This window comes from Fundulus heteroclitus, chromosome 12 (assembly GCF_011125445.2).
Source record: "Fundulus heteroclitus isolate FHET01 chromosome 12, MU-UCD_Fhet_4.1, whole genome shotgun sequence".
Lineage (NCBI taxonomy): Eukaryota > Metazoa > Chordata > Actinopteri > Cyprinodontiformes > Fundulidae > Fundulus > Fundulus heteroclitus.
Window position 1 is genome coordinate 17,491,486 of NC_046372.1, and position 20,166 is coordinate 17,511,651.

Below are 20,166 nucleotides of genomic sequence, written 5' to 3' on the forward strand. Positions count from 1 at the left end.
TTTAAAGCTAACACTACGACCAAGCTGGAAAAACAAGGCTAAAAAAAACCTCAAAACTCAAAACCCCAAAAAATCCTAAGTAACCTAAACCAAGGCAGAAACCATTCCTCTAAAACTGTAAAAATATACAGGGCTAGAGAGGAAATTAAGCCGAACCAGAACACAACAAAACAAACCTAAAAAAACTCTAAGAAATCAAAAAAAACCCTGAAGTATTCTACAACTAAGGAACCTTACGTAACTCAAAACCGAAACCGAAACTAGAAGGCGCTGGGCAGCAACGTCTGTATATGCTGGGCAGCGTCAGAGGCGGGTCTCACGGAGCGCGTAACGTGGAACAGAGTCATTGGCCGGGCGTCGCAGCACGGCGACCCAAGCGAGACAACCAGAGGCCGGGCGTCGCAGCACGGCGACCCAAGCGAGACAACCAGAGGCCGGGCGTCGCAACACAGCGACCCCGGCGAGACAACCAGAGACCGGGCGTCACAGCCCCTGCCAACTTCTGTGCATGGCTCTGTGCGTGCTCGGGTCCATCCCTTGGCCGGTCCATAATGTCAGGATATTTTTCTGGGATGAACCCGGACACAGCACGCACACACAGAGTCAGTTCTTATGGGTGAGTTTATTGAAGAGTGTAGCAGGTGAATGACGTGGAACCAGAGTCTTACAGCTGACGAGGGTGTAGAGCACAGAAGCTGGCCGGCAGGAGGCGTGTAACGTAACTGTCCGGGAGGAACATCGGAGGCGTTGAGCTTGAGACCAGAACTTGAGCGGCGTGGACTTGAAAGCAGAACATCGGCGGCGTGGAACTGAGACCAGAACATCAGTGGCGTGGAACTGAGACCAGAACATCAGTGGCGTGGAACTGAGACCAGAACATCAGCGGCGTGGGCTTGAAAACAGAACATCAGCGGCGTGGAACTGAGGCCAGAACATCAGCGGCGTTGGCTTGAGACCAGAACCGCAGCGGCGTGGGCTTGAAAGCAGAACATCAGCGGCGTGGAACTGAGACCAGAACCGCAGCGGCGTGGGCTTGAGAGCTGAGCTGGAGCTGGGCAGTGACTGAAACAAAACACAGTTGGAAAGAAAAACCTCTGACAGGAACTGAACGGGAGTGAACGCTATGGACCGGCGACAGGAACAGAAAGAGGTGAGTCTTATAAAGCGGTGGAACCAGGTGGAAGCAATTGTGGGTTAATTGCAGCCTGTCAGGTGGAACCGATCAGGCTGCGCAGGAACGAGAGAGAAGGAGAGAGGCTCAGCATGCAGCCTTCAAGCTGCATCCTGACAGTCCCAATACTGCAAATATTACTACAGTGAACACGCTTTAAATTAGGGCTGCACAATTAAATACATTTGCAACATAATCACAACTTCAAAAAACCCCCCGCAATTTCCAAATCACAGAGGTTTGCAGTTTTTGGGCACATAACAATTAATGGATAAGACACGTCCATTAGGGGTCAGTAATATGTTTAAATTGGGTTTGCCTCCATATGGAAGGGAAGAGAGTTGTAGCAGTGAGATAATCTAATTTTATTATTGAGTTTATATAAATTACTTTATTACTTTATAATCACACAGCCCTGCTTTAAATACACCAATTAAGCATGTGTTTTTTTACCTCAATGAGGTATGGACCCCACCGCAGCCCTAAAAGGTATGCTGTGGTGTCTAATCTGATAGCAGAAGATCCTTTGAGTCCTGGAAGTTGAGGGTGGGGGCTATTTACATCCGATTTGTTTGTATACACTGCGTGTATATGATGTAACGTTTCACTTAATTTGTGTTTTTAATTTGGCCGTTGTTGGCCACAGCTATAATGTACGGACAGAACAGACCAGAACACATGCGGCTCTCTTCCTTCGTCTCTAAACCCAACCCCAACGGGGTTAAATTTCTTATGTGTAAGAAATTTAAAAAAGCAAATATTGAAAGAAAATCCATTACTTTCCATAACTTTCAAGACTGCATAGGAGACATACTTCATGAAAAGGAAACGTAATGCAGCATCGACTCACCCGGATTAAAAAGTAATTGATGCCATACATGTCCAGGTCCTGAGCTATTTTTAAATACTCCATCTCAGCTTCGTCCCTGGTTCAATGACAAATGGAGGGGGGGGGGGGTGATTGAGAAGGATCCAAAGGAATGGAGAAAAGAGGAGAAACGGAAAGGGAGAGAGGGGGGGAAAAAAAGATCAAACCTCGTTTCATTTCCTTTTCTGTGCTGCGCTTGTTATGTTGTGAGATCTATACAAACCCTGTCACAAGGCTCTGGCAAGGGTAAAGAATCACATAAGCACAGCACCAACACAGAACACAACCCTGTAACAGATTTTAGAGTTCATGCTTGGAGGGAAAACAAGACTTGTTCTGATGCCCCCAAGAAAGTAAATATTGCTGGAGAATAAAAACAAAGGCATCAAAGTCTTCTCTTCTTCCCGTTTCCTCCCAGCGAGTTGGCAGACGTTTTGTCATTTTAGGGTCAAATTTGAAAAACATAAAAATCATTAGCATCCTTTATTGACTCAGTCTGTTTGATGTGGGTGGTTAGAAAATGTGTGATTTAAGCTTCATCGAGGTTTTAACAAGGAAGATAGAATAATGCCAAGCAACCACATTTTAATATACTGTAAGGTTTTAGACTGGATCAAAAATAAACTCCCACAATCATGTGTGATTTATGCAGAGAAGTCTAGAGCTGCAAAATGGATGGTTCCTCCCTACGATGAGCGTATGAATGCAAACGACAGCCACTTTGATGTGGTGCTTGCATGTCGATAAGGGAACAAGTTCAAAAAGGATGCGGACCAGTATACAGATGAGGGGGCCCCATTAAAACAAGGGGGTTGACCTTCTCCCACTCCCAGCAGCATCAGGATGCTGCTTACATTGATCGCTTCCAAGGACAAGCCTCCAAAATACTACAAAGAGTGCGCAAAGTGGGTTTGACCACCCCCCACAGGCTGTGGTTAACATGTATTACAACACTTTGACACAATGTGAACTAGATGCCAAAAGGTGTGGTTACTTTAGCACATTACAACCACAAACTCTGACGTACTTTACTGGAATCTTATGACAGAGCGAATGTTTTTAGAAATGTAGATGTTTTTTATTTTGTTTAAATTACATGAAAATCTGAACTGTGTGGTGTGGATGTGTATTCAGCCCAATTCTGCACACCTAGGGAGACATTTTCACCCATTTTTTTTTTTATTCTTTTTTGCTATTTAGTGAAGCTGGTAACCATCAGTGAACATATTGTTTCATGTCTTACCTCAGATTCTCAACTGACTTCAGGTCTGAACCTGAACCAGGCGAAAACACATTAATATGGTTCTAAGCCATTCCACTGAAGTTCTGGCTTTATGTTTAGGGTCATTGTTTAGCTGGCAGGTGAACATCTGCTCTAATTTCAAGTCTTTTGCACCCTCTAACAGTTTGTACAACTGCCCTGTATTTAGCTCCAGCTTCCTATAAATGATGACGACTTTACCTGTCCCTACTGAAGAAAAGCAAAGCTACATTTGCATTACCCCCCCCCCCCCAAATTTTTTTATTGCTACTTTTTCATAAACAGGTTTTCCCACTAGTAGAGTTGGACAATAATTCAATAATAATATATAATCGATCGATAGGCATATATCAATGATTGAGGAAAGGGTCAATAAAAAGTTCAATAGAATAACAGATTTTCTTCCTTTTGCATTGTATCCATGTAGGTTAATATTACAGTCATTACATCCTCCCAGCCAATCACAAACGCAGACCAAGGAATGCTCCGCCCCCTTCAAAGAGTTCAGACAGCACACATTTTTTTCCTTTTTTAAAAATTTGCAGTTTTGGTAAAAAGTTAATTGACTAAAAGGTTGAGTTTGGCTTGTGTTTGTGTGTTCTGTATCTAAAAATAGGTCACTAAGCAACAGCATAAAACAGCCAGGGCTGCACTTAAAATATATGTTTCAAATTTGTTGATAATTATCGATACATATGATTTCTATTTCATATTTTTTTTCCATATCATCCAGCCCTATTTACCACCACAGCTGTGGATCTCTGCAGCTCCTGCAGAGTTACCATGTGGCTCTTGCATGTTGGTCAGTTTAGGGTGATGGTCATGTCTTGGGAGCTTTCTCGTTGTGCATTCACTATCCATTTTGGGATGATGATTGAGCTTTTCTCCATGAAATGTGTAACGCTTAGGATATTGGATAGCACCACTTTACATCTGACCTGTCTGGTGTGTTTTTTCACCAATGCTCCAATCAAGCACCTGAAGCCTTCACAGAACAGCTGCATTTACACTGAGATTAAATCACACACACAGGTGGACCTTCCCAATTAGGCGACCTATGAATGCAGTTGGATGTGTCGGATTTTATCTCGGTGGATCAGTTGAAAACTGTATCTTTTTTCTTCTAGTTCACAACTCTGATACGTTTTTGTTGGTTTGTCACACAAAATTCCAGTAAAAGTTTACAAAAAGCTGACAAAATATGAAAAGAGTTCAAGCAATTTTGAAAGGCACTGTACTGTAAACATGGTCTTATGTTAGTCCACCATAAAAAGCAGGATCTCAGGTTACAGAGAGCAGCTTCAATGACAATAGTTAAAAACAAAACTAATGAAAAATTATTTCAGTACAAAATGCTGTTGGTTACTGTGTTAAAACTTGCTGTTGTGGCTCATAATACAGGACATTATTAATACTGTATATCCACTGATATAATTCAAACACTGTATATTTGAGCTAGAACAAAACTAAATCTAAACTCTAGAGTTCAAATTTGTTATGTTTATGATAAATAAACAGTATTAAAAAGGGATTTTGCTACAACTTTATACAATTTTTCTTTACAAAGACGTATAACTCATTGTTATTCAGGTACGTTGTTGTAATACTGAGATTTACACGGACAGTTACACTCTGTCTGTATTACATCAGAGCACCAGTAACCTTCAACCGTAACTCTTCATCACTATTTTGAAAGGATCAGGCACACTACCTCCTCCTCAACTCCTCGGGATGAAAGGATTATTGATCAGCACAAAAAGGCTCAGTTATTACTTATCAAAGCACTGAGGGATTCAGGCTTTTAGAAGTCCATTTTAAGGTAAAAATGTTCCACCCACAGAGCTTTAAGGCACTCCACATTCCCAAAACCGGCTTACGTCCCTAATTTAGCTTTGCAGAGGGACAGAATTAAAAGGCACTGTTGCTTTGTTTCAAGCTTTCAAGCTTTGTACCAATTTTAAATTTACCACACAAATATATTTTTCCATCTTAAGCAATGCTCTGGAAATGGCCACTGCAAGTTTGTTTTTAGGTGGATCTACAGTACCTTTGCTTGCAGACGATTACATCATACCCTGCAGTAAGTTAATGATCCACTTTCATAGATAAGAGTGAGTACTAAAAAGTTTAAAATGCAAATTTTCCAATTATTCAACTTCACATCAAAAAAGGACGATTGCGAAATGCTTTCTACAGCTCAGCACCTGAGTGGAGGCCTTTTCTGCACAAAAGCAGTTATTTATGAGGCGAGCTTTTAGCACAGCCAATGTGAACTCAAAACTTAAACTGTGCTTGCAGTAAAACTTCAGAGTCTACTCCTGAGCAGCGGTTTTACTTTGTTCTGCCTCTGTGCTCTGCATAGCACGATGTGATCCTCTCCTCCCACATTTCTGCAGTCATCTGGTACAAGTTAATAACCTGAAATTGAAAAAGACAGACATAAATATGCATAAATGCTCAGAGGCAACTGCAGTATACATTAAAATGCCGCATACTGTTCAGTCCGGGCGCATGGTGAGATAAAATGACAAACATGTCAGCACCCTGTCTTATGAGTGACAGTAAGTAAACCAGCGATCACTCACTCTCTTTGGCAGCAGTTCCTCCTCAGCCAAGAAGCCCGGTTTATGAACTTCCGGGTCATAGTCTCCGTACTGTATAAGAATACAAACCAGCCAACAATTATTACACCAAACTGATGACCTACTCCTGCTCTGCCTGTAAAAACAACCCAACACCTTCTCTCCAGCCTCCCTTCACTCTCCAAATGTTTTAATGATGCTGTTAAAGGAGAACTGAGATCAGGTGTTAAGTTATACCGAGATGAAAGAATATGAATATATAGTGCTTTTACAGTCTTACATCCATTTAAGAAGATGCCAGAGAAAATGGTGGAATAAACAAAGTTTTCTTTGGCTGTATAAAACATCGGGTTTTGCACCCCACGTGCAGGTGAGCTGGCCTAAAAAAAGTCCATTACACATTTCCTCTCACTTACCAGAAAGATCACTTTGGCAGCTTTGAAATGATGTTGGGGAAAAAATAAAATTATATATATATATATATATATATATATATATATATATATATATATATATATATATATATATATATATATATATATATATATATATATATATAAAAACTTGTCTAATCCAGCTACTTTACGTTCTAACTATATTTATAGTTGTTGTGTGCTATATTCAAATTAAATAAAGTATAGCAGTCGACTGCACACTCTGGGTAGGCCAACAGCCCATCAAATTAACTAACGAATATCAGCTTGTTACATTTGTGCTATATTATTAAGGGAATGCAAAAGGTAGTGCATGCTACAGAATGAGAACTTAAGCTGTTTAATCTCCATATTTGACTTTTTCTATTTTTCTCATTTGTTTTACTTGAATTATTATAAAATGGACAGCACACATTTCCAATATTTGCAAATTAGCGATATTTATACATAGGAGCTAATTTTCATCTGCTGTTGTTCAATTCAATTCAATTCAATTTAATTAAATTTTATTTATATAACCAAATCATGAAACATGTCATCTCAAGGCACTTTACAAAGTCAAGTTTAATCAACTTGTTGGCAGGTTGATGCTAAAAAACAAGAATAAAAGCATAAATCTTTATTTTACTTGCAAATTAAAGAATAAATTGTGTTCAATTGTGAATATACAACAATGACTAATTTACATATGGACACAGATTTGATCAGTCACCAACCACTGCTTTAAAAATTGGTCGAACTGATGTAATGTTTCTAGTTCAGTGGGTATGAGCTGCTCTATAAGAAATAGCTCAAAGGCTCTTTTCTTTTGGCCACAGCTCTTACCGACACATTTTAATTTTATTAAAGTTAAAATATTCAGTGGAGAGGGTCCATGCCATACAAAATTTTATACACTATAAAAATGTCTGACTATTTTATCTTTACCGCCAAGATAAACCGCCAAGTTAAAACAGCAAGTGATGATGTGAGTTTGATTTTTTTTTTTTTTTTCAAATTAGTTTTTTTTTTAAAGAACCTTTATATGGTCCATTGACTGTAGTTTTATCCTTCCTGTTTGTGCCTCGATGGTCATACAGTTATTTATGTCTGGCATTATCACTGCAATGATGTACATCTACAAAGATTCAGTGAGGTGAGGCAAGGCAAGGCAGATATTTGGATAGCATAATTCATACATTGGGTCATTTAAAAAGTGCAATATCAGAAAAACAAAAGAACAAGAAAGAAAATTGTTCCATAAGTGCCTAAAAATCAAATTTAACTAGATTGTATTTGGTTTATAACTCTTTTAAGTTCTCCATACATTCAAAAAAAGAATAACAATATCAGAACTAGATAACATTGTCACAATTTATGAAGCACAATATGTTTATTAAATATCACATGTACTTTTAACACGTCTTCACTTTTAATTTTAGGCAGGTCGCAGAGCGTTCCACTCCACTCCGTTCGGTTATTTTTGTAGTATGCTGCGATGAATTGTGTGGGTTAATACACCCAACAATCGAACATTTTCACTTATCCACTTGTAGCTCCGGCATCTGTGAGATTTGACTAAAAACCACAAAATCGCAGCAAAAAATTTAAATGGCGAATTCGCTAAATTGATAAGCTGGAGGCCCATGAACTTGTTCAGCAGTTCGGTAACAAATAATGTGACATAATTGTTCAAAAAGTGTAATGGAGAATAGAGAAAATTGAACAATTTGACAAATATGGCCAAAACAGAATATAAAGATGGAGGCAACGCCTGGGCAGAATACATTAAACTTTTCTGAACTCCTAGAGACTCCAAGTACGCAAAAGAACAAGCAACAAACAAATCAACCCACAAAGAGGCTGTCTTAGATACCAGTGCCCGTATTTGAAGATTCTGAGTCCTCTCAGAGAGCTCCTATCTTGGCTTAAAAAAATCCTAGCTAGGACTCGTAGCTTAGGAGTGATTCAGATAGCTGCTGAGAGTGACTCTGAGTGAGGAAATGACAGAACATTTTATCTTAGTGAGGAGGTGTGGTTGACCCCGTTGGAGAGAAAGGAGAGAAATTACCTGATAAGACAGGAATAAGAAATGCATGACTTGATAATGAACCTTAGTAAGATAAATTGATTGTCACACGGTATCAAAATGTTTAAACAAATCTTTACATCCTCATTATTACTTTGATTTGCTTATTTATTTTTACTCGCCAGTCATTTTACTACTTTATCTATTTGATATTAATGCACACTCACATTGAACATTCGGCCATCCCAGTAAAATGCTAGCGGTTGTATTTAGCAAAGCTTCCGACATGAAATGGAGAAAAAAGGTGGAAAAAAAACATCAACGCTGACCAGAGCACAGCTCACAGCTCCGAGAGGAGAAAAGAAGAGATTTGAAAGACAAATTGGTCCCTGGATCACGGCGCAAACACACAGACTTTAGAGCACATTGCCACGGATCAATGCATCTTTGTCTCTGCGCGTCTTGGTGCTTTTATGTACCAGCCTGAAAAGTGAGAATTAGGGAGTGCCGTGGAGAAATCAAAAGCGAGGAGATGGCATCACTCAAGTGAACTTCTAGATGGCCATTTCGGTTACTGACAATATCATGCAATACAGAAAATACTTTCTAATCTCTCTCTATATATTATTTGTAAATCTCTCCACTTTTTATCCATAATTTTTCAATATTTTTCAAATGATTCATCTATCTTCAATAAATTTCCATTCGGTCACACCGTTAATCCATCGGGCTGCCAAAACTAATGAATTTCCCCCTATGGGGATGATAAAGTTTATCTTATTATGAATTGTATGACTGGTAAAGATGTTTGGGCTCATTTTCTCCACTATTTAGGTGCTGGATCAGCCAATCAGCTTTCTCTGTTTCCCCATCTTCCTGCTTCAAACACTCTTAAACTCACTAAAGGTTCTCTTCACTACTGCTAACATTTTTTCACTTTAGGAGCTCTCAAGGCCTAAGATGCTTTGTGAACAACTTTATCTTACCGAGGCAAAACTCTAAGAAGAATCCTAAAATTTGGGAAATATTGAGATTGTTCTTAAAATGACGTCACTAAGAGCTACTTTTAGCCTTAGGTTTTTTTGTGAATACGGGCACAGTTCTCTGGGGATGATAACATTGTGCAGTGCACTGTTTGAAAAAGGAAAATACCACTCAAAAGTTAATAGATGACAAATTCAATTTTTTATAAAAAAGACATTCAGGGTTTGTTTACACTTAGATTTTGGCATGTCTAACCAGGACTAAAGATTGATTTTATTATATTTAATTGTTTAAATATGGACATTTGTATAGGAGTATGCTAGACCCCCTTGAGTATTAGCTATAATTGGAAAGGCAGTATAGTGGTTGTTTAAGCTTTTTTAAAATTATGACCCTGCTAAATTGGCTTGTTACCAATACTTGTGTATGTCAGCCAATGCTAATCAGGGTCCCCAGTTCTTGTCACTGTTACTTCATGGGTCAAAGCTATTTTAGACAACCACTGGTTTAGAGCTTATTACTGAGAACAACAGCCTGAAAACAGGACTTAGCAGAGCTCACTTTTATAAAATCAATTAACACAATTAAAAGTCTAAAACAGCAGGAAAATACTAAGGCAACTGAGATTCTGTGGCTTATTAAATTAGATCCATGTTTTTAGTTGTCCATCATCATCTCATTTACTCACCGGGGTTATACCCTGTCTTTTTTTTCTATTTGCTAAATTATTGTTCACATAGTGATTTACTGAGGTAAAATAGCATTACTAACCTCTATTGGGAAATAAACAGTACTTTTCACCCTCAGACATTTGATTGGTCTAATTTTAAAGTGAAATGTATCAGAATATTTCTGAGAGCACTGTCATCCAGACAGCTTATTAGTGACACAGCCAAATTATTAACTAAGGTACAGCCATAAGATAAAGTGGGTTTCACACCACTATAAAATAAACAACACAACCATAGGAAAGAAAGATTCACAGGGACAGAACGCATTCCTACCCAAAGATCACAATGTACTGTGCATATTTACTGACTGTACAGCTTCTTTGGTCAGAGCTCATTTCAGCAAGCTAGCACACAGTCTAGACTAAAACAGTAACAGTTTTTGTGGGATTTATATATTCTCTAGGTATATATAAATAAGCTCTAAATAACACTGAACAGTATAGCATGAAAATAAAAAGAGAAAAATGTAAAAAGGATGTGCCATACACATAATAAGGTAATTATATCGGTGTCCAATTATACAAACCAATTATACTAAATGGAAAAAAAATGAAATGCCCATTTAAAGTAAACAGGCCTTCAGATTCCCCCTAGTTTTTCAAAAACCTCATAACAATTTTGTTAAAATTACTTTTTAAAATACACTAATTCCCACCAGTGTAATTTAAACCCATTATTCTGTCATATTTGCTGCCACTTAGCCAGCCTCAGTCTGTGTTACAAAACCTTCCTGCAAAAGTTACATAGATTTTTTTAATTTATTTCTTAAGAGTAGATGTTTCTAAAATATTTCCTGGCCAATAACTCCTTGTTACACTGTAAATCTAGTCAGAAAATAAGACAAAAAGCTGCAAACCTCTGATGAACAAGAAACAGTAACATCTTTGTTCGCATAAGTTTGGCCACGATGTGCATCACCTTATTTGGAGGAAAACCCCAATGCAAAGGATATCAGCACAGACACCTCAGACCGACTGCCAAGCATGGTGGTAGCTGGTTTTGCAGCCACAGGATCTAAGGAGCTTGCAGCCCTCGAGTTGACCATGACGTTCTGTGTCTAGTTTTCAACCCGACTGAACCTTGGCAGAAACCTAAAAGAGCTTTACGTAGTCTGGCAAAGTCCTACAAAACAAGCAACTAATTCAAGTTACTGATGCTAAATGTGGTTTGACAAGCTATTTAACGATGGGATGCACTTCATTCCTCAGGTAGCTCTAGGCATTATATAAAATTACAGCTTCATACTAACAAGCCACTGGAGTTGCAGTTTAGAATGATGTTTTATGTCCGAGTAAGAATTACTTTATGTAAAATCGACATTTAAATTGACTTGCATAATATCATGGGAGAGATTCTGGCTTTTTGCAAATGTGTGAACATAGTCCGACCTCAGATTTACCTTGTATTTATATTTATTTATCTGTAAAAGTGACAATGCAAATGTAAGATTACAGCTAGAAACAATTTTCATCTCTAGTCTCTCACAAATGGATGAGGCGAGACCATAAAGCCAACCCTGTCACAGCTCTTCCAAAGGAAACAATAATCCCATTAACCTTCTTGTTTACAGAGCATTAATAAACCCTTGACTAAAACAATTTCTTGCAGTCCTTGCTGTTCTAATCTAATAACTGTTTACGAGGCTAAAAAAAGGTAAATGTTCTTGAAAAGGGCAATAACACTCGTAATAAGAAAATATCTTGCAAACATTAAAGCTGTTTTGAAATATGAGGCTCTTTTCACGGCTAACTTAAGGCTGGCACGATCGTGATTAAGCACAAGCCACGGCGCTAAAGCAGATTTTACAGTGTAATATACTCTACTTCACTGGTGGCACTTTGATTCTGCTCAAAAACAGATCATGATTCATGAGGAGGTGAGGAGAAAAGGAGAGGCTGCCAAACACCTCTCAACAGCTGCAGCGCTTAACAAGAACCTGCTTCCCCTTTACACGGCCGCTTTAGTCATACTGACTCTAATCAAAGCTGACTGTTGATTAAATGAAAACAGACCGAGGCCTCACATTTGAGCTGTTTACCAGTCAGAGGGTGCAGGCACCAAGAGGCACAAGCTGATGTGCAGATTTCTCAATCTACACACTCTCTTTTCACCTGGGCCTGTTAGATTGGTTTGGAAAAGGCAAGTCTCTGGGGGGATCGAGGCCAAAAATCTTTGAGGCAGCGCTCTGGTCTGACTAAACCTTGCCTGTCAAAAAGCTGCACCCCAGTCCTCCTGTGTTTTTTTTTTTTTTTTTTGTGGATTTCAAAGGGGTAGTACCTTTCAAGCAAAACGGCTGAGAGTGCTGGAGGATTATAAAGGGAGCTTTTTTTTTTCATTGAAGTGGTTTTCATAGACTACAGGTAACTTGCTCTATCACAAAGTTATACGTTAGTAAGCGAGAATTTTTCATTTCATGCACCAACATTCTAGAATAATCAGGTAGGGCCGGATGTTCCTATGTCAAAACTAAAAACCTATTTGTTTAATATACAATAAAAGGCTATGAATGGTCTGTATTTCACCCCATCGTCTTTAAACTACAATTAAATGTTCTTTTATTTTCAAGTTGGTTGTTTTAATCTTTGCACTGATCTTATTGTAAATGCTGACTCCTATTGTTGTTGTTCTGCTACTTTTTTGTTAGATTTATTTATTTTTGTGCATTGATTTAATTGTTTGATGTGCGGTTTTATCCTACGTACATTCTGTCATCCTGCATAGCACTTTGATTGAAAATTCTTTATAAAATGTCTTTTTCTTACTCTTTGCAGTAGTAGTGGTTCTAGTAGTAGAAGAAGACATTGTAGTAGTATTTATAGTAGTATTCCTAGTAGTAGTAGTTGTAGTAGTAGTAGTAGTAAAAAACTGTTAAGCTATTATAGGCATCAGATATGAAAGTGGGTAATTTAAGCTTGACACCTTGCTGAATTTGCTACAGACTTTAATTCCCAAGTGAAAACAGTACTTCTTCTGGTGCTGCACTGTTTTGCTAAAAGAGTAATAAAAATGGCTGATTAGACTAGCTGGTAAGCTTTGAAGAACTTTCTACAACATTTAAATTGAGTATCTGGCACAGGTTTGGGTCCTTTATTGGGTAAATTTAAAAATAAAACACCATGCCAGTTATATGAGTAAATGGTTTACTGTCTAACAGGCTTTAGGTGACAACAATGTGCAGCCTACTATGTATAAAATATCCCCCGGTTCCTTTGATTAAATTAATCAAATAATTTAGAATATATCAGATAGCAATTGTTGGTCAATTGTTCTGAGGACCCTTTAAATACAGTACTATCATACGCCACCAAATAACTAGATACATTTTTATTCTGCACTTATAGCAAAAGCAAATCGTACATTTAAATGGAACCGAATGTTACGACATAAAACTTAATCACATTTACTCATTTACTCACATTTACTCCACCTAAAATAAAAATATCAAATAAAAATGCATAATAGGATTATTTATATTTAATTATAATTATTATTTATTTATATATTTATTTCTACTGCCAGCAAAATAAATCAATATATTTATAATTACATTCAGAATAATGTTATATACATAACAATTTTTGTGATACAAAGACTTAACCAAAAAGTTCAGTTTAGTATAGTTTTCATGTAGACACACTTTCTTTTGCTGTAAATGAGGAAGAAGTATAACCTCCTCTCCTGCAGCTGACCAACAGTGTGTGACACCAGCTTCAGAGGGAGAATGCAGCACGACTTTATCTAAGCGGAAAGAAACTTCGGTCACTCAGCACTTTCTCTGGTATCTCCTTTAAAAGACTTTAAATAGAACTAACAGTTTGAGTTTCAGCAGTTTTCAAACTGTAACTGTGTTAAGCCTTGGTATACGTCTATACTGATAATTGGCCCATGCCTAGCTATAACACAAATTTGCTGATATCAATTTAAAAATTACACAAATGGACAGAATATGAAATATGTCTGATATTATTATTCTGCTTTGTCTCTAAAAGAAAATGTAAAAGCTAAAGATCAATTAGAAATCCATCAGGCTTTGTATATGCGAGAATAGCATGCAAAGCCAATAGTTTCAAGGACGACACTTAATGACTTCCAGCTACAAAACAAATCAAACATTTCCCCAAATGGATTCAAATGGAACAGTCTCAGACTGATAATGTGCAGAACCAGAGTGCTACACATTATCAATCTGACAGGCAAGGTTATGAGAATGAACCTGGTTATTGTCTAGTCAGTCAAAAAGACTTAACAGTATCTTCACTGATAGAACTTTAAGGTATGTACCCAGGATCTATCAAACCAGAATGTTGCTGCTTTCAATGCCCAAGTAAACGTAGTGTCAGTAAAAGATGACAGCATTTTTTTTATAAGGAAGGCTTACCTTTAAGACTAGGCTTAAAACTTCCTTTTTGACAAAGCTTATAGTCAGACAGGCTTAGGTTACCCAGAGTTATCTCTGTAGTTTTGCTGCTATAGGCTTAGACTGCTGGAGGACATCAGGGTCTATTTCTCTCACTCTGCGGAGTTCTCCTACTGCTCTCCAATTTACATTGCTTGTTATCATTTCAGCTTTTAACTTTTTGTCATGTTTTTTCTTCATAGTAGGTACATCTGGTCTGGCGTTCTGTTAGCTGTGACATCATCCAGGGAAGACAGATCACCCGCTACTACCATCTAATGTAGAACAGATTACTGGATCAATGTGTGCTTCTGTGCTTTCTGTGTCTCTGCTCTGTCTTCTCTAACCCCCAGTCGGTCGAGGCAGATGACTGTTCATACTGAGCCTGGTTCTGCTGGAGGTTTTTCCTTCCTGTTAAAGGAGAGTGTTCCTCTCCACTGTCACTTCATGCTTGCTCAGTATGGGGGATTGCTGCAAAGCCATCAACAATGCAGACGACTGTCCACTGTGGCTCTACGCTCTTTCAGGAGGAGTGAATGCTGCTTGGAGAGACTTGATGCAACCTGCTGGGTTTCCTTAGATATTAATTTCTTTGATCAATCTATATGATTTGATTGAATTTGACTTTGGAAAGTGCCTTAAGATGACATGTTTCATTAATTGGCGCTGTATAAATAAAACCTAGTTGAATTGAATTAAAAGTATTTAAAAATGGATACAACCCAACCATACTCTGTTCGTGACTCCTCTTAGAACTCAAAAATTGAGCTCTGTTCCACCGCTATGAGTTATGTGCCATTTACTTGTAAGCAATATATTTACTTGTCATTAATTCTCAAAGATCCCTGCTTTAAATAAACTGGACTACTCCTGTAGTGGAAAAAGAGGACTGACCTTGGCATGGACAGCATAAGAGGCCAAAAGCACGGACGCCTCTGGAGGACAGTGGATTTCTTCTTCAAGGATCTTCTTCTTCACCTGAAGAAAATATTTCAGCAGCGTGATGTCAGTACCTGAACACTAAAGCTGTTACCTTTACATATCACAATTAAACTGTAGGTTATATCAGAAACTACAACTGTCTTGTTACATGCTGTGAGGGCAGTACATTTATTTTTTTAAATTATTTTTTTTCATGTTAAAACAGGATGGCTACCCTTCCATATTTTCTCAGTGTTGTTTTTTTCCCCCTTGCAATAAAAACGATTAAAAGTGTCTGGGAGACGTGAGGGACGTACAACAAAGATGATTTAATCTGACTCATCCAATAAGGAAACAAAAAAATACTGCCTTAGAGAAAATTAATGGGAGGAAACAAGGTTCTGGATGCTGAGCTTTTGACAACCCAACAGTATTCCCCTTAACCCTAGACTGGCAGATACAGAAATTAAATTTAGTGAGAAAAAAAAAAAAACGTCTTTATGTCAAAAATGCAAGATCTTTCAGTATGAGGTTAAAAAAAGATCATGGTCAGGAAAGAAAACACTTCACTTAGGTCCCGTACACACATATCAATCAATCAATCAATCAATCAATCAATCAATCAATCAATCAATCAATCAATCACTTTATTTTAGTAAATTGTCCACATTAATCACAGGGAAACAACGAAAGAACAAGAATTTGTCTGAGTCTTAAATCTAGTCCTGTTATGTGATTATTTTTTATGCAATTCTCTGTTAATCTTTTTGATGAATCTTGTTTCCATTTCAATCTCTGTTCCTTTGTTTTCGCAGTAAAATACTTCGAATTACTCCATATTTAAATAAATTGACCATGCATTCCCTTGCAATAATTCAAACAGTCTTTGAACCAAAGTCTGTAAAATTGGTACTTTTGCACTTGTTTTATTGGATTTTATTTTGGCAGATTAACCCAGTTTAAGCTCAAATTCAGTTCAACTAGTATTTGAAGGTAAAATCCAAAACGGAGTGGTAGAGAAAACTTTATAAATATGGTTTGATGTTAACATAAACCAATAACAAATCAAAAACATTGCAGTTACACGGTTATTTGATTTTCGTCCTTTTGAAAATTGAAGCTGTGAGAAATGTCTGTAAAATCAAACAATCAATTTAGTTTTTTCCCCCCATACTCATCTAGACCTGGACAATGGTCAAAGAACATCCCATACTTCTTCCAAGACTCGATAGGAAACATGTAAACATTTCCTTCTTCAGCAGAAGTAGTAACTTCTGTCAGAAGAGAACAACTTTTCCCTAATAAGGAGATTTTATGAAAAATATGCAAAATTCCTTCTATTTCAGGGTATTTCCCAAACATCAGCTTTATTGTGAGGACTATCCAAATGGACATTGAATCCGACTTTTGAGTTAATATTACAGACCCTTTTATTTCCCCTGTGTTCCTTGATCATGAGACTCACCAATGTGGCTGAGACCATCAGCCAGTGAAAAACTTCCATTCTGGGTTCATTTAATTTTATTGGGTACATAGATTCTCATCCCATTTAAGCCTTCTCTGAATAAATCTATAGTTTATGAATTAATCTTACAACACAAGTCCATAAATTGTAAAAACACAAGGTTGCCCACAGCAGACTGTAAAGAACTACCTCCTAAAAAAAAGACTGTTCTGTTGGTCTTAGAATGTCAGATGTTAATATGAGGGTGAAAATGCTTCGTCTATCCAGGAAAACAAAAAAACTATGTGACAATGTCTTAACTGTCACACTGTAGTTTGGCTTTAATGTTTGAATTCAAACACGTTTTTTCCCCCTGGTGCTTCCACATGTTTATTAAATATGTTCACACTTTTTCCTAACAGTAGACACGGATGCTTAAACATTAAGTCGCCATTTGGTCATATGAAATCTTGACTTGTTTTGCCGTAAAACATCAGCATTTAGGTTGGATTTACTGCGGTGGCCAGTATTAAACAAACCGTTAGCTGGTTGAGAGGATTTTTCCACAGCAGAATTTTTTTTATCTCAAATGATTTTGACATGAATCTACATTCCTGGGAAGACTTGCAGGCACCCAAAAAACCTTTCATGTGGAGGCTTTAGAGAATATTTTATTAGACAGCACGATGACACCAAACACTGCAGCACTAACGAGAACAGAGCCTTCTCATTTGGTTCGGAGATGGCAGGGTGCAGTTTACTTATGCTGACACAGTCTAATCACTGTAAATCTTCAGCCATTTATTCCAACTTTTTTATGTTTTTAAATAGTTTGACAGTTTCCGGAAGATTTAGTTTTTGTCTTTAGTTGGGGGGAAAAAACAACAACAACAACAACAACAGCAACGGGCAAGTTTATATCCAGACTTGAAGATAAAGTCTAAATTTGTGAAAAGTGAAAACTCTTCTTGGTGCTTTTTTTATTTGATTTTTGCATTAATTTGACTGCGTTGAAGCAAATGGCCAAATGGGAGTGAGAGGGGAAAATTAGCTTGAGCTCCATTTGAAATCATTATTTTTTTGTTCTGTAAAAACAGAGGACTTCAGTCGCGAAAACGGGTATATAAAGGGTTAGAATTACCTATAAAACCTGAACATTTATTAGATACGGTAAGGGCTAAATCTTGCAAGCATTTTTTTCATGTCCAACAATTGGAGCTGTTCTTTTATAAACAATTTTGCACAAAAATAAAGATTGATGAGGACGGAAATGCTCAAAATGAGGCGGGAACGATAAAGAAAAATACACTTTGTTCACAAAAAGTTGCATTTTTGCAACTTTTTGGTAGGAGTTCAAAAAAGGGTAGGAGTTCAGAACGCCCATGAATGTGTTAGACTAAAATCAAAAATGTCATTCCTAAAAAACACATATGATGAAAAACAAAAAATACCACGATAAGCAGTATTTCAATGGAACTCTTTGGAAAAAAAAGGATTTTTGTCTAAAAATTAAGCCAAAAATGCAGGTGCTCTTACCCTTGGGTGTTTTTCTTCACTTTAATTAGGAAAGCAATAAAAAACAGGCGTATTTTTTTCCCCCTTCTTTACTATAACATCTGCTAAATCAGCTTGACCGAATATCAGCTTTCTAATCAGAGGCATAACAGAAGAAAGGTGCATTCTTTCAACAGCTGCACAGTAGCTGATGGTGCGTTCTTTATTTTAGTCTAAATTAGATTTTAAAAAGTCAAATGAAATCTTCACTTCACAGCATAAAAAAAAAGACTCATGCAAGTTCAAAAGTGCTGATTAAACTCTCAGGGCTCACAGAAATATTGTTTTTTTACAGGCTTGACTTCACTCCTACAAAGATGAAAGCAAAGCTCCTCACCAGGCGTTTCATTCTTAAACTTCATCATCGCTCCAACTAATTGATTCACAGGCCTAACTTGCATAACTGAATATACATCACAAAAGCAGATTTTAGGGTTAGATGGGGCAAACACTCTGTAGCGGCGGCTGTATTAAGTGGGCAATTTCATGCTTGGGGCCTTGTCATTTACAGAGCCAGTCAAGCTGTCTTTTCTTGTTTGGAACGTACAAAAAAGGTGTGGAGCCAGAGGTGACAACCTTAATCATAACCAGCACTAAGCGCCAAGGGGGCTATTTCCTTTACAAATGAGAGAGCGTCGCAGTCATCATCGCGGGCTTAAGTGACAGAGATGTGCATGTGTCTGCCGGTGCTTCAAGTGCTCGAAATGCGAGCGGCGCGAGCTCGAGCGTGTGCGTATCTGGATCGGTGATCATTTCTGATAAGCGCTAATCCGGCTGTCACGCCTCTGACATTATCTGAACGGGGGCCGCCTCCTGACATTATCGGAATTGATGAGAGCAAAGAAATAAGCAGGCAGGCGACGCCACGCACTACGCATCTGTATTCTTCCTCCTTGTGGCCGTGTGTTGCCTTAAACCAGCGTAATCTGGCTGTTTAGGCTTTACTCGATAAATTAACGTAAGCGGAGTTACATAAAGTAAGAGTACAGGGAAACATTTTAAGTAGATGCCACGGAAAAGAAGTGCAGAGCAGTGAGGCTACAGAACTAAACCAGCGCTACACTCAATCTGCTAGGATTACATTGGAAATATGCCAATAACTGAGCCAAAACTAGAGCCTCTAAAAGCTCAATTGGTAATTGATAAATTACTAGTAGGTAGCCCTCAGTGATAATAGCACACCCCCAAATCTCATCTCTGGCTAGAGGAGTGGCAAGGCAAGCTCTGTAGGAATCCCCCAGGAGGGTAATAATTGGATATAAAAGGGCAGCAGTAATATGCTGTGCGCTGATTTCACATGGCTGCACACAATCAGACCAGGACAATGGGAAAGGTGCATTACAGAGGAGCTCTGCTGTTCATCCATGGGAAAAACTGTGGACGTGTGCCCCCTGTTGGCTCAGGAACAGGATAAAAAGGAGCTGAAGAGACACAGAAAGCACTGAAACATAAACTTGAATTACCAGAGAGGCTGAAGGTCCACAGCCTTTTTGGTGTCACACTTGTTGAAATGCAGAGATGTTATTTTATTTTTGTCTTTTTCTCTGCTGCCTGTGCCTGGTTTCCCAAACGTTTTGCCCGAAAGTCCTACTTTACAAGGAGAAACAGAGTTCCTGCAAAATATTTGTTTTAAAATGCCATACTTTTTTTCATACTAAAAATTCTAGATTTTTCCGATTTGATATTCAGAGTCCAAAACCTTTACCTAGTTGGATTTATTATCTGTATGCTCTACAAACTACTTACAAATATAGTGGTGAATTTGGCTTGATCTTTGGCAGTGGGATCAAAAAGGATTTCACTGCCTTTTTT

At 37.9% G+C, this 20,166-nt stretch overlaps 1 protein-coding gene across 2 annotated transcripts in view; it reads right to left on the reverse strand.

The window, feature by feature from the left end:
* nf2a (neurofibromin 2a (merlin)) overlaps positions 1-20,166 on the reverse strand; it is a 51,178-nt gene that overhangs the window by 26,041 nt on the left and 4,971 nt on the right. For both annotated transcript variants that reach the window (XM_036144107.1, XM_036144108.1), the window contains exons 4-7: positions 15,330-15,413; positions 5,886-5,954; positions 5,636-5,718; positions 2,022-2,097 (exon numbers count right to left, since the gene is read on the reverse strand). In XM_036144107.1, the coding sequence (XP_036000000.1) occupies positions 2,022-2,097; positions 5,636-5,718; positions 5,886-5,954; positions 15,330-15,413 (312 nt within the window). The remainder of the gene's footprint in view (positions 1-2,021; positions 2,098-5,635; positions 5,719-5,885; positions 5,955-15,329; positions 15,414-20,166) is intronic.